Raw genomic sequence first — 13,697 nt, forward strand, 5'->3', positions numbered from 1 at the left:
CCCTCCCCCTGGGCTCAGTCTCCGCGCTCCGGCCCTCCCGGCGCGCCGGCTCCCCGCGCCCCAAGGCCCTCCGCACGCGGCCACCTTCGTGAGGACGAGCGGCGGGTCCCGCGGCGCGCGCTGGGGCCGGGTTCCCGGCAGGACTCCCGGCGAGGCGCCCCGGTGGCGGCGGGTTAGCTTCCGCCGGCCACCGCCCCCCTCGCTGCGGCCGTGGCCATCACCGTTGCCATCACCGCCGTCTCCTTCGCCCGGCGCCCGCACCATTGCCCGCGGGGCGCGTTCCTAATCTCCTTCCCCTTTTCTCCCGCGGCCCCCAGGCTTTTACCTGCACCCCAACGACTCCTACCCAAATGGAAGGGCCCCCTTCCAGTTCTAGATCCCACCCCCGCTCCCCGCCCTGCCGCATCCTGCTTCCATCGCAGTAAGCAGGGGGGAAGCTCCAGAGTCACCCCGGCGTGAAATCCACGGAGACGCCCCCACTGGTACCACCACGTGAGAACACGCAGAGCTGGCGGTGGCGCGGGAGGGGCGCCCACCCCTGACCTTAAGGAAGCTTGCATCCATGGAGCCACATCCTCCCCATGGAGCGGGCCTGGTTGCTGAAAGGATTGTGGGTCAGTTCAGTTCGGTTCAATCGCTCAGTCGTCATGGACTGCAGCATGCCAGGCCTCCCTGTCCATCACCAACTCCTGGAGTCCACTCAAACTCATGTCCATTGAATCCGTGATGCCATCCAACCATCTCATCCTCTGTCGTCCCCTTCTCCCGCCTGCAACCTTTCCCAGCATCAGGGTCTTTTCCGAGGAGTCAGTTCTTTGCCTCAGGTGGCCAAAGTATCAGAGTTTCAGCTTCAGCATCAGTCCTTCCAGTGAATATTCAGGACTGATTTCCTTTAGGATGGACTGGTTGGATCTCCTTGCTGTCCAAGGGACTCTCAAGAGTCGTATCCAACACCACAGTTCAAAAGCATCCATTCTTCGGCACTCAGCTTTCTTTACGGTCCAATTCTCACATCCATACATGACTTCTGGAAAAACCATAGCTTTGAATAGACGGACCTTTGTGGTCAGAGTTCTATATTCACATAGTCTGGCCAGGGTCCCTTTGTATACTGGCTCCCACCTCTCCTCCGCTTCTGCTTCTTCTGACCACAGACAGGCACACACAGCTTCCCAAGTGGAAGCTGTCAGTGGAAGTTCTCAGTAAGCCCCCCTGTACTAAATAAAGGACTTCCCAGGTGGCGCTGGCGGTAAAGAACCCACAGGCCAACACAGAAATAAAAGAGACTGGGGCTCCATTCATGGATTGAGAGGACCCCCTGGAGGGGGGCATGGCAACCCACCCAGTGTTCTTGCCTGGAGAATTTCATGGACAGATGAGCCTGGAGGGCTATGGTCCATAGGGTCGCAAAGAGTTGGACATGGCTGAAGCGACTTAGCTCACACGCATTCTAAATAAGGGCCAGCATTTTCCTAAGAGAGAAAGCTTCAGGCTGTAGGCGTGTGCCCAGGGCTATGTCTCCTGGGCCTTCAGCTCTGTAATGCACATGGCAGCTGAACTCTCAGATTTTAGAATTATGAACACAGCAGCCCACCCCCTCTTTAGTTCTGTTGCAGTGCAGACACCCAGAGGTTACAGAAATGTGTACTGCCCACAGAGTCATCATCTTCTCACAAACGTCAACTAAAAACCGCACACCAGGCTCCCTGCTCCACGAGTTGGACAAGACAGGGTGTGGTGGACGTTCTGTGGCCTCCAGTTTGGTATGAATCAGATTCTGTGTTCAGCAAGCCTGCCAGTGTCACGTTTGCTATGGTCTGCTTCTGTGCCCGAGTTTTCCCCGGGGGTGAGATGTGCGGATGGCCTTCTGCTCGGAGCTTTGGAGCATCTTGTGAAGCCCGCTAGCAGTGAAAGTGAGTTTCTGTCCCCATCTGCTCACCCCCTGTGTTTAGTTAACAGCGACTGAATGGTCAACTGCTGATTCACTGGATGCTCTTTAGTTTGTTCTGTCAGCTGTTTATTCATCTGTAACTTCCTGTTAAGATGCAGGGTGTGCTTTTTAAAGAAGCCTTGCGCAGCATAAGTTTTATTTTGGGACTGGATGTGCTAATATATAAAGAGGATCTCCGGGAGTTATTTAGCCCCGTGGGCTATTTTCTTTCAGCAAAATTTTGTGGGCACTCCCCTGGGTGCCAGGCGTGGTTCAGGATACCAGTGGTGCAGCCGTGAATGAGACTGTCTCAGCTTCCAGAAGCTTGACGTCCACTCCTGCGAGACGCGCGTAAGTGTGAGTGCAGTGAAGTGTGGTACATGTGCAAGGTGTGCTGGGTGCAGAGCAGGGCTGGAAACTCCCAGGAAGCGAACTGAGGGAGCCCCCACGGCAGAGGCTCTGGTAGGGGATTTAGCAACATTTCAGCTGCGGGTGGTAGTGGTTTTTGTAGTTAGTCATTTCCAACTCCTGTGACCCTATGGACTGGAGCCCGCCAGGCTCCTCTGTCCGTGGGATTTCCGAGGCAAGAATACCGCCGTGGGTTGCCATTTCCTTCTCCAGGGGATCTTCCCGACGCAAGGACTGAACCCCGGCTCTCCTGCATGGCAGGCGGATTCTTTACCGCTGAGCCAGCAGGGAAGCCTGGTGGTCACGTGGCAAAGATGTCCCGTGTGCTGACAATGTGAGGGGAAGAGCCTGAACGTACGAACGTTAATCGAGAGCTATTTAAGAGGCTGTTGCAATGATTTAAGCAAGCAATGATAAGGGCCTAATTGAAGATAGAGGGGATGCCGTGGAGATCTGAGAATTTCTACAACAGGAGGGGATGGTGGGAGGTGAAGAGGAGTTTGAGGAGGCTTTTGTTTCGGGTCCTCGATGAACAGTGTTGCCAAATCAAAGAATGGAAGAGAAAGAGAAGCAGGTATGCCGAGTGAGGGCAGTGGAGATGGGCTCACTTTCCAACCAGTTGCAATTTGACTAGAAATCCAGCTTTGCAGTTTGAGAAAGAAGTTTGGGCTGGAAATGCAGATGTGAGCCACAGTGATTCTAGTGAGAACAGACTGTGTTTTCTGTTTGTGGTGCTTGACAAATGACCAGCACTTCAACAGTATATGGTGTTTATTTTAAAATGTAGTTGTGGGGTAAAAATGTAAGTGGATTCCAGATCACAGCTTTTTTCTTTAATGGTGTCAGCTTTTCTGGTAGGGGTTCAGCATATCAGGAGGAGAAGAGGGCAGTACAAACTGGACACAGCCTACTAAATGAACTTCAGGGTGTTAACGATGACGTTAAAAGTGGTACTTGCCTTTTCAGGATTGTAGTTGCTCAGTCGTGCAACCCCATGGGCTGCAGTCTGCCAGGCTTTTCTGTTCCTGAATTCTCCAGGCAAGAAGACTGGAGTGGGTTGTCATTCCCTTCTCCAGAGGATCTTCCCGACCCCGGGATCGAACCCAAGTCTCCCACATTGTTGGCAGATTCTTTACCATCTGAGCCACCAGGAAAGCCCTTTTAGAATTAGAGATTTAATCTTCACTCTACAGCATTCCAAAATCAAATGCAATATACAGTTTTCCATAGTTCACCAGAGTTTTTTTTTTTTTTTTTTAATTTTCAGGATTAGAGATTTAAAAAACACTCTGATGAACTAGGGGAAGCTGTATATTGCATTTGATCTTGCAGTGCTGTAGCGTGAAGGTTCTTTCTAAAGGTGCTGTGCTAGTTCCTGAGAAGTTGGTGAAAATGTGTCCTTAACCATACAAAGTAGAATTTTAAAGCACAACTTGTACTAAAATCGTCCTTTATATCCAGGAATCTAGCTTAACTCCAACCCTAACCTGTTTCCCTAACCCTAAGCCTAGTTCAACCCCCAACCTGCCTGTCACACTAACACTAACTCTGCATGATTCTGCATCTGCGCATCTAAACCGAGTCCTCACCCAAAGCAGAACTTTCACTCTGATGCTAATCACACCCCGGTTGTAACCTGAACCCTAAACCCAAATGCAGTGCTAACCCTTAACTCTAACCTAAACCCCATTTCTTGTCACTAACCCTAACCTTTACTTTAGACCTGGCTTTTTTAGGGGTGGACCTATTGGAGGAAACTGTGCTTAGGTCTCTAGAAACTAGATAATCAAAGCTGAGGAATGAATTTCAGACTAAATGAGTAATTTACAAGCAGATCATTAGTGAACCATCTTTCATGATTAGGTTCCCTGACTTTTCTGATAAACATATCCACGGTCTGGGTCTGGTTCCTGGATGTCCACAGGACTTCCTTGCCTCTGCTCTTTGATTTCACTAAGTGCTTTACTAAATAAGGGTTACTGTGAAAATGCAGTGAAAGTCTCTGGGAGGCAAGATCCAAATGAGAATACATTTCCAGACTCACAAAGGTGGATGCTACCCTTGACCCGCGTCTTCTAGGACTCCTCCCCAAAGTGTAAGGCTTTCCTACTCCAAAAGACTGACAGAAGGCTGGGAATCTAAGTCCCATGTGATTCGAATCCAAGTGGAACTCGAGGATTAGGCCAGCAGTCTGACAAGGACATGCTGTGTTGGACTCTGGGGGTTATGGAGGTGAGGCAAGGGACCGCATGGAGTTCAGACCCCTTATAGCCACGCTGAGGGAAAGCGGTCACCGTGCAGGAAACAGGGAGAGTCTGACGGGACAGGGTGTAGTCACTGCTAGACTGCCCGGTGCAGACCTGGATACTGAACTGGTTCAGAGAGTGGATGGTGGTGGTGGTTGTTTAGTCGCTAATTTGTGTCCAACTCTTGTGACCCCACAGACTGCAGCATGCCAGGCTTCCTTCCCTGTCCTTCCCCATCTCCCAGACTTTGCCCAAGTTCGTGTCCATTGCATCGGTGATGCCATCCAGCCATCTCATCCTCTGTCACCCTCTTCTTCTTCTGCCTTCAGTCTTTCCCAGCATCAGGGCATTTTCCAATGAGTCATCTGTTTGCATCAGGTGGCCAAAGTATTGAAGCTTCCGTTTCCCATTTGCATAGCACATAGTTGCTCACTAAACCTTTATGACTCACATTCCTCCTTCTTAGGACTCTGGGAGACTGATGAAAGGCAGGTATTAGTATAACAATTTACCTTTACATATGCAGAAGTGACTCAGAAAAGTTGACTCCCCCTGCCCCAAATCTCCCAGCAAAATTAGCAGAGCAAAGCTTTGAACTCAAGTTGGCCAACTTCAAATCCAATGGGATGCTCACTCTATTTCATGGAGTAAATGAGACCTGAGCTGGGCCTTAGAAGACCTAGTAAAATTTGAAGAGAAGAATATTCTGCTTAGGGTACAGAGTACAAGGAGGTGGCAGGAAGCCAGGAGTGGGGTGGTGAGCAGATAAGGAAGTGGGCAGTGAATGAGGAAAACTGGAAGGGAAAGTGAGCTTTGAGAGGTGGGCAGTGTTCTTGTTTCATGTAGGGCTTCACAGGCTTGTTGGGTGAGTGGCAGTGGTGTGTGTGTGGTGGGGGGTTCAGAACAATGGCGTCCAGGGGCAAGAGGCCCATCTAGGGGACTTTGGGGTGTAGCTACAAGGAAGCGGTTGGAACTGGGTGGCAAGTGCTGGTATAGAATGAAAACAAATGGGTTTTAAAAAAGACAGTTCAAAAGGACAGCTTTACTGTTACAGGATGAGATATGGAGAAAGTGAAAAAAAATCAGAGTCTGCATTTCAGACAACTAGTTATGTGGCCTCTGGCAAGTGATAGAATCTGTCTGGGCCCCGCAGCTGAAGGAAGTGTGAAGGCAGCTCTCACCTCACAGGGGACTGGGGCATGTATGAACAGGGAAGGACTGGCTTGATGGCTTTTTGTTGTTGCTCTTGTTTTTAATATTTATTTATTTGGCCAGTTTATTTATTTATTTTGCAAGGTGGGGCCCGAGGTATCTTTAGTTGCAGCACGTGGGATCTAGTTCCCTGACCAGGGATGGAACCTGGGCCCCCTGCATTGGGTATGCAATATCTTAGCCACTAGACCACCAGGGAAGTCCCAATTGGTTGTTTTGACGAAGATGAAGAGGGGACGATTTTAAAATGTCTAGAAAGACATTCTCAACAAGATCATTTAAAATAACAAAAAGCTGGGACTATTGTAAGTGACTCCCATGGGGCAGAAGTAAATACACTATGAGAACTGTGTTGAAATTAAAACCACATTTGAAGAATGTGGGGATGTAAATACTTAAAAATATAAAGGTAGGGGGAGAAAGGAGGACGCAACACTCTCTGAATCTTATGAAGAGTAAATACATGTAGAGAAAAAGGCCTGGGAGAAAACACTGAGAGTGATTATCTCTGGGTGATGGGCATGTTGTTGATTTGCATGATCAAGTTTTGTACTTTGGACTTTCTGCAATATCCAAGTTTTGTACAATGAGTCTTATTACTTTTTTTTTCTTTAGAAGGTAGTCTTTTAATTAATTTATTGATTAGGCTGCACCAGGTCTTCATTGTAGCATGTGGGATCCAGTTCCCCGACCAGGGATGAAACCTGGGCCCCCTGCATTGGGAGTGCAGAGTCTTAGCCACTGGAGCACCAGGGAAGTCCTCAGTGAGCCTTATTACTTTTATAAAGAGAAAAAATATTTAGGCAAGAAGAACAATAAACGAGTTCAACTACTACTGAATCCATGAAACTCGGACTGAGACTTGAACCCATGGTCTTTTAACTGAGATCTCACACAACTGGTCTTAGGGCTTAACGAGGCTCAGGTCTTTGATGTCTCATCACAGAAAAAACTCAGTGAGGCACAAAGTGACAGATAAGAAGTAGATTTGTTTAGAGAGAAACACACTCCATAGACAGAGTGTGGACCAGCTCAAAAGGTAAGAGGTCTGAAATGTGGGGTGACTAGTCTATGGACAGAGTAATTTCATAGGCTAATGAGCAGGAGGGTTATCCCAGCTCTTTGGGGGGAGATCTTTGATGGCTTCGGGACTTTGATGGCGCTGTTGGGTGCCCCTTAGCTTATGCTAACGTATTACAACGATGCTAACAAGTGAGGCTCAAGCTCTAGTGGAAGGCAACTCTTCCGCCATCTTGGACCTAGATGGTTCTAGCCCGTTGGGCCATGTCTTATGGCTATGTCATTCTCTTAAAGGTTGCACCCTGCCCCTTCCCTCCTGCTTCACTACTGTTTAAAATCTTTAGGGTGTTGTTTCCCTTATAACTGCTCCAAAAGAAAATAGCATAGAATAAGTAGAGAAGGGGCAAGAAGTGGCATCCTTCTCTATCTGACTTAGAAAATATCAGTGAGTGGAATAAATCCTGAGACATGGCAGAGAGGGAGAGGTGACCTTCATAAGAAAAAGGGAATAGAAAGCTGGAGAAGAGAAAATACTGCAGAAACAGAAGCAGAACAGGGGATGCATGCCTTCACAGAGAGGAAATCAGAGTTCCTCTCTGTGAGGTAGTCTGAACTTTGGAAGCTGTTCACAGCTCCGATAAATACAAAAGCAGATAAGAATGTAGTTAAGTCACAATTGCAAACAATGCTTCATTGTACAGTATTTCAGTAGGTTTCAAACCTCCAGGAGACATTTGCCAAAATTCCTCTTGGTCTCCCACCAGGCCTGCAAAATGTTTTCAATGAACAACCTGCATTCAGGCATAAATAAGAACTGACCATCCAGTGACATCATGAAACATTTATGTGTTGAGAATGTTTTATGAATTTTCATGTAACTAAAGTACTCTTAGGAAGTTAGACCATAAACATGCCCTGAGGAAAATAATAATTGAAAACCAATAGGATAATTATCTTAAAATCTTGATATTGATCCATGAAGATTCCTGGCTTTGTCCTTAGTAAAGAGATAACGAGGCTTTACCACTGGTGCTCATGGTAAAGAACCTTCTTGCCAATGCAGGAGATGAGAATCAGGTTTGATCGTTGGGTGGGGAAGATTCCCTGGAGAAGGACATGGCAAGCTACTCCAGTATTCTTGCCCGGAGAATCCCATGGACAGAGGAGCCTGGCGGGCTACAGTCCACTGGGTTGCAAAGAGTCAGACACAACGGAAGCGACTGAGTGTGCACACACACTCACACACACTCACACACTCACACACACACACACACACACACACACACACACACAGAATGTACCGTGCCAGGGCTGCTGACTGGAGGCCACACAGGGGGTAAAACTGTCATTGATGCCAAGTCTTCTGCTAAATGTGCTACCTTCAGTCCATGGGATTTTCCAGGCAAGAATACTGGAGTGGGTTGCCATTTCCTCCTCCGGGGGGTCTTCCCGACCCAGGGATTGAACCGGGGTCTCCCGCATTGCAGGCAGATGCTTTAACCTCTGTGCCACCAGGGAAGTCCGATGTGACCTTGTACTAGCACTTAAATAGAAAACCGCAGGAATCATCTTTAACAGGTAAGTTCCCAACAAGTGGAGTCTTCCTTTTGGCTTATCTTTAAATTTTATTTTACATTTACCTGTGTGTTGTTTTCCACCAAAGGCATGCTACGCAAAGTTCAGGGAACTCTCCTCAAATATTTCTTCTCCTGCCTCCTCTTACCTTGGCTTTGTCCCCCTCAGCGTCTGTTGTGGATTTCACGCGACCTTATCACAAGTGACACGCTGGGGTCTGCCTGGTGGAGGGTCAGAGTCCTCTAAATACAAAGTTCCCCAAGCCCCAGGAAATGCCAGGTCTGAAAGGGTTGGGGGCAGCAGCCTGTCTGTCTGGTTTTCTTTTGGATCAGCTTGTTACTAATTTCCTGGCTGTGCTCACATTTGTAAAAATGGCATAAAAGAAAATAAACAAACATAGTAAGGATTGGAAGAACCTGAACGTCTCACTACCGCTCACCATCTGCCTATATTTTATGTGGCAAGTGGGCAAAACTGCTCTGGGGAGAGATGGGAGATTTTTTTTTTTCCCCAGTTGTAACATATTTTTCAGATAGAGGTTGTCAAAATAAACACTGTCCTATCTTTTGCTTATGATATCACTGTAGAGAATGTCAGAACATTAGGTAAACAAAAATTCACGTGTCAACACTGATTGTTTCAAAGGTAAACCTCATTAGAGTACGTTTACAACGTTAAAGTGTCTGCGAGGACAAAGGTAACACTGAAGGGAAGGGAAGACAGAGGATAAGAACAGAGTGGAGCTTTTGGACTTGATAAAAGTGAAGTAGTTAGGCCTGAGATGGCTTTCCAGTTGGGGCCTCTCGTTCCGTCTGTTCCCTTGAGTGACCGTCAGAATAAGCTCCCAGTTTCCACACCATGTGTAATCAGTATGACATCTGGGCTCCATCAGAGGCCACTGTTTCTCCAGCGTTAGCCAAACCAGTGCACTTCCTGTCGCTGGATTAATTGTCAGAGCCGCCGGGTCTGGTTACCCTCCGGCTGTTTTCTCTCGGCTGGCAGGAGTGCCCCTGCCCGCACTTGCGTCTCATTCTCGTTTTGAAAAAACTCACTCCTTTGACAAATACTCACAGGCAGAGAGCTGCGGGGTTACCACAGCTCCTTGAGGAAGCTTCTACTTCCTTTTGTGATTGATGACGCCTACTTTGCTTGACACATGTACGTTTGACAGCGTTTCCTGCCCAAGTAATTCGGAATTGTGTGGTTTTCATCGTGGCCTGCAGCGAAGAAGAGGAGAATGAGGGAGAAAGTCATCTGAAGACTTTGCAGAAAGAAGGGATTGGGGTTCTGTCCTGTCATGGAGTCACGGGGGTAAACCGAGTCATAACACCAGGCAGCGGAACTGGCTGAATTTTATGTATTAAGTGTCAGACACAACCTCAAAACAAAGTGGAGCCTCTCCAAGGAGCTGGCCAGATGCAAGCCTGGTAAGTCAGTTCTTAGGATTGAAACTTTCTTGTGAAGCAAAACACCAGTGAGAATATGCGTTAGGAAGAAACGTTTGAGCCTTTGAAAAGTTTTATCCTTTCTATAACTGTGACTGTGGAAAACTAAGAATTCTCACGTGGTGGGGCCTGTTATTTGGGATGTTTTGCTGGGCTGCTTTGGGGTATGTTTTCCTTTGGTGGAAGAATAGTCAGAAAGACATGCTTGTCTTGTCTGTCTAAATCTCTTCTAGCATAAAATCAAATTGCCAGAGACCTGGTGTTTGAGGATCTAGGCAAACTGATGACCTTGAATTACGCTCTTCTTTCAGTATGTTCTGAAATGTTGACTGATTGAATGTGTAGCGCTCCCATGAACACTCACTGAGGGAAGGGTTTATTGGAAAACTCAAGTCTATTCTGATTTAAGGAGCTCTAGTTCCATAAAAAAGAAAGCAAGAAAACTTTGCTTTTTGCCTTTTAACAACATCTTTATCATTAAAGAGATAAAACCATAACCAAAGCAGCTGATGACAAATACATTATGAAGAAAATCTGTAAACAGCAAAAATGTTAGAATAAGATCATGTATTTCCAAAAAAAAGTTGAAGATGTAAATTTCAAAAAAAAAAAAAAAAAAAAGAAGAAGCCAAGTAAAAAAGATAACTTTTTACTTTGTGCTTATCCATAAAAAATTGCCTCTGTAATTTTCATCTAAGATGGCCTTTATATGGTGCTTTGCCCTCATTGAGCATATGGGGGGAATAACTAAATGTGAAATCACTGCAGTTTATTAAATGTCAAAGAGGAACCTGTTGAGCAGACAGATCAGATAACCAGCTGCTGTGCGGAGCAGTTGCCAGCCACGGGAAATGTCAGCATTCCCTTTAGAGACGGCCGATGACTACACAAAACGCATAGCCCGTAAATAATTAGGAAAAAAAAAAAAAAGATTAGAAAGCATGCCACTTGTGTTAACCTATATGTTCCTGAGAAGAGTAAGTATTAGAATGTGTTGGTAGTAACAATGATTCCATGTGATTGAGATGGAAACTGAGACCATCCACTTGCGGCCTAATTCCACAGTCTCAGTTAGACACGGGCAGGATACGAGCAGAGCAGAGCGGTGGAATTCCGGGGACACGTCTTGGAGAAGGGGAAGGCTCTGGGGCTATGTGGATATGAACTGAAAAGACAAGTGTCCCAGGAAGAGCTCTTTGTCATGAGATGGGACTTTCCCCTTCTCTGTCCTGGGGATTTCTCTTCCCTGAAATGAAGGCAGATGGTGTGTTGCGTCTGCTTTCTGAAAGCTCTCTCCTTGTCTTTGGAAAGGAAGAAAGAAAATTCCCATGGAAAGGATCCTGGACAAGTTAGGAAACCCTAAGAGGGTCCATGGAATCCCTTAAGAGGTCCGTCCTCAGCTGGACCAGAGAAGGCCCATGACCCTCTTGCAACTTGCTGTAGAATTGCTGGCTGAAGAAGCAGTGCTTTGCACGAGGAGCAGATTTGAGGGAAAGGACACGCGTGGTGGAGGAGAGACGCCGCCTTGAGAGCTGGGCTCGGGCTGCCCCAGCACCATGCTAGGTATCTCAGGATATTTAGGAGAAGAGCCAGCCCCGCCCAAGACCCTTGCACTTTGTGTGTGTGGGGGAGGGTGGGGTGTGTGTGTGTGGCACTGTGTGTGGGGGGGGGGGGGGGGGGGGGTATCTGTGTAGAGAGAGGGCAGAAAATGCTTCTTTCCCCGTGCAAGCAGAGACATGTGACACCTGTGACTGGGTTAGTCTTGCCCAGGCAGTGGTAGAAAGGTAGAGAGGGTCCAGACCATGGGAGACGTGAGGCTTTTGGAGGTAGCCCTGACCTTGATCCTGGAGGGCTGAGATGGAGATGGGGATGCAGGCAGGGAACCGGATTCTAGAGTGTTGCCGAGCTATGCTTAGTCACTCAGTCGTGTCCTCCTCTTTGCGACTCCATGGATTGTAGCCCACCAGGCTCCTCTGTCCATGGGGATTCTCCAGGCAAGAATACTGGACTGGGTTGCCAAGCCCTCCTTCAGAGGATCTTCCCCACCCAGAGATCGAACCCAGGTTTCCCGCATTGCAGGCAAATTCTTTACCAGCTGAGTCACAAGGGAAGCCCTTCTAGAGTGTTAAGACCCCGGTAGGGACGAGAGGTGCGTGGCTCTGAGGATCAAGGCGAGCAGAGAAGTAAAGCTGGTGACGAGTTCTGACGGAAGGGGCTGGTGGGAAGGAAGGAGACGTGGGGAATGACTCTGCACCGGTGTCTGCTCATATTGTGTGTCCGGGGCCTGGGTGAGCTGGGCATGGCTATGGTGACCTGAAGGCTCTGTGGCACTCAGGCAAACGGGATAGAACCTCATGCGTGCCCGCATGCTAAATGGCTTCAGTCATGTCGGATTCTTTGCAACCCCATGGACTGCAGTCCGCCAGGCTCCTCTGTCCATGGGGATTTTCCAGGTGAGAGTACTGTAGTGGGTTGCCATGCCCTCCTCCAGGGGATCTTCCCAACCCAAGGATTGAACCTGTGTCTCCTATATCTACTGCATTGGCAGTAGGTGGGTTCTTTACCTCTAGCGCCGCCTGGGAGGCCCACAGAACCTTATATTATGGACTAAAGGTCACCCTGGGAAACCTTCTATTCCATCTCCCTCTTTTCCCTCACGTGAGTGGAGCCCAGAGACGAATCCAGAGTCCATAAGCAGTCATGGCAGAGCCCCTCCAGAACCTGCCTCCTCCTCCCGCCCACAGACGGTCAGCCTGTGCCTCGAGGCTGTCGAGACTCGCCTCTGTTCCTTGTCCCTTGTTCGTACCTGTCACCCTGGGGAGCCCCAGCCCCGGGGACCCCAGCCGTCCCTGACTTCTGTTTGCCTTGAAGTTCTGCAGTCCCTTCTTCCCGCCTGCCTGTCAGTCCTCCCCAGCTCCTGGAACCTCCCAGGACGCCCCTGGAACTCACCGCTGTCGTCAGCTCATGTCTCCGTATCCCTCAGCTTTTCTTTCTGGGCAGTCCCTCCACTGCCTGACTGAACCCCAGTCTCCTCGGAGGACCCTGCAGCTCCCCAGGTGAGGGGAGTGGGGAGTGTCCTCTCTAAGCCCCATTACTCCTTTCCACAGCCTTCCCCCCGTCCTGTCACCTCCCAGCTCTGACCCCCGCGCCATCAGACTCTGCCACCCACTCCCTCTCAGTGTCAGAGTCATCACCTCGGGCCAAGCGTAAGGTCTAAGAAACTTCAAGCTGCCTTGACCTCTTGGAGCCTCGCGGGCACCAAAGACCTAATCATGCATGGCCCTGCTCTCGCTGGATGTGCTCCCAGCCAGGAGGAAAGGCCTCCTGCACACTGGCCCCGGTCACCTAGATCAGGCGTGCTCCGACGGGTCCTCAGCCTGACAAGGTTACTTCCCTGCAAAATTACCCCGACAAGCCAGCTGGCCCCTCCTGCGCCCTCCTGCCCCTACAGAGCCTGCCCCCTACAGAGGCTTTGCAGGTTCACTGCCATCTGCCATCTGGACAGCAGCCCACGTGTGACCGTGTGTGCACACAGCACCCTCCTCCCAGCTGTGAGGGCGTGTGGCTTGTAAACCACCCTCTCCTCTGGCCCCACCAAGGGTCCTGGGTCCCACCCTGTGCAGTAGGCCCCCCCCTCCCCCAGCAGTGGGGGGCCAGCCGCTCACCTCCACGTCCTCACCTCCCCTGGCCTTCATCTCCTGCCTCCCACATCCCACCTCCATCCCCATTGACCTGCCCAGCACCTTGAGCCCAACAATCCTTTGATCCCAATGGGACCTTCACTCCACAGACCCTGTCACCTGTTCTCCACCTCCAAGCCCTGTCTTCCCTCTTTGCCCAGTTAAAGTTCTGCCACCAATT

General features: G+C 49.2%; 1 protein-coding gene across 5 annotated transcripts in view; it reads left to right on the forward strand.

Annotated features, from left to right (window-relative positions):
• Nucleotides 1-1,726: 1,726 nt before the first annotated feature.
• The window catches only part of PSD3 (pleckstrin and Sec7 domain containing 3), a 575,456-nt gene continuing 563,485 nt past the window's right edge, over nt 1,727-13,697 (forward strand). For 3 of the 5 annotated variants that reach the window (XM_043893683.1, XM_043893690.1, XM_043893691.1), the window contains exon 1: nt 1,727-1,913. In XM_043893683.1, the coding sequence (XP_043749618.1) occupies nt 1,766-1,913 (148 nt within the window). In that variant the 5' untranslated portion in view covers nt 1,727-1,765. Of the gene's footprint in view, nt 1,914-2,141; nt 2,282-9,726; nt 9,819-13,697 lie in introns of those variants that run through there. The other 2 variants (XM_043893685.1, XM_043893689.1) reach the window with 2 other exon arrangements.

Source organism: Cervus elaphus, chromosome 32, assembly GCF_910594005.1.
Source record: "Cervus elaphus chromosome 32, mCerEla1.1, whole genome shotgun sequence".
Classification (NCBI taxonomy): Eukaryota; Metazoa; Chordata; class Mammalia; order Artiodactyla; family Cervidae; genus Cervus; species Cervus elaphus.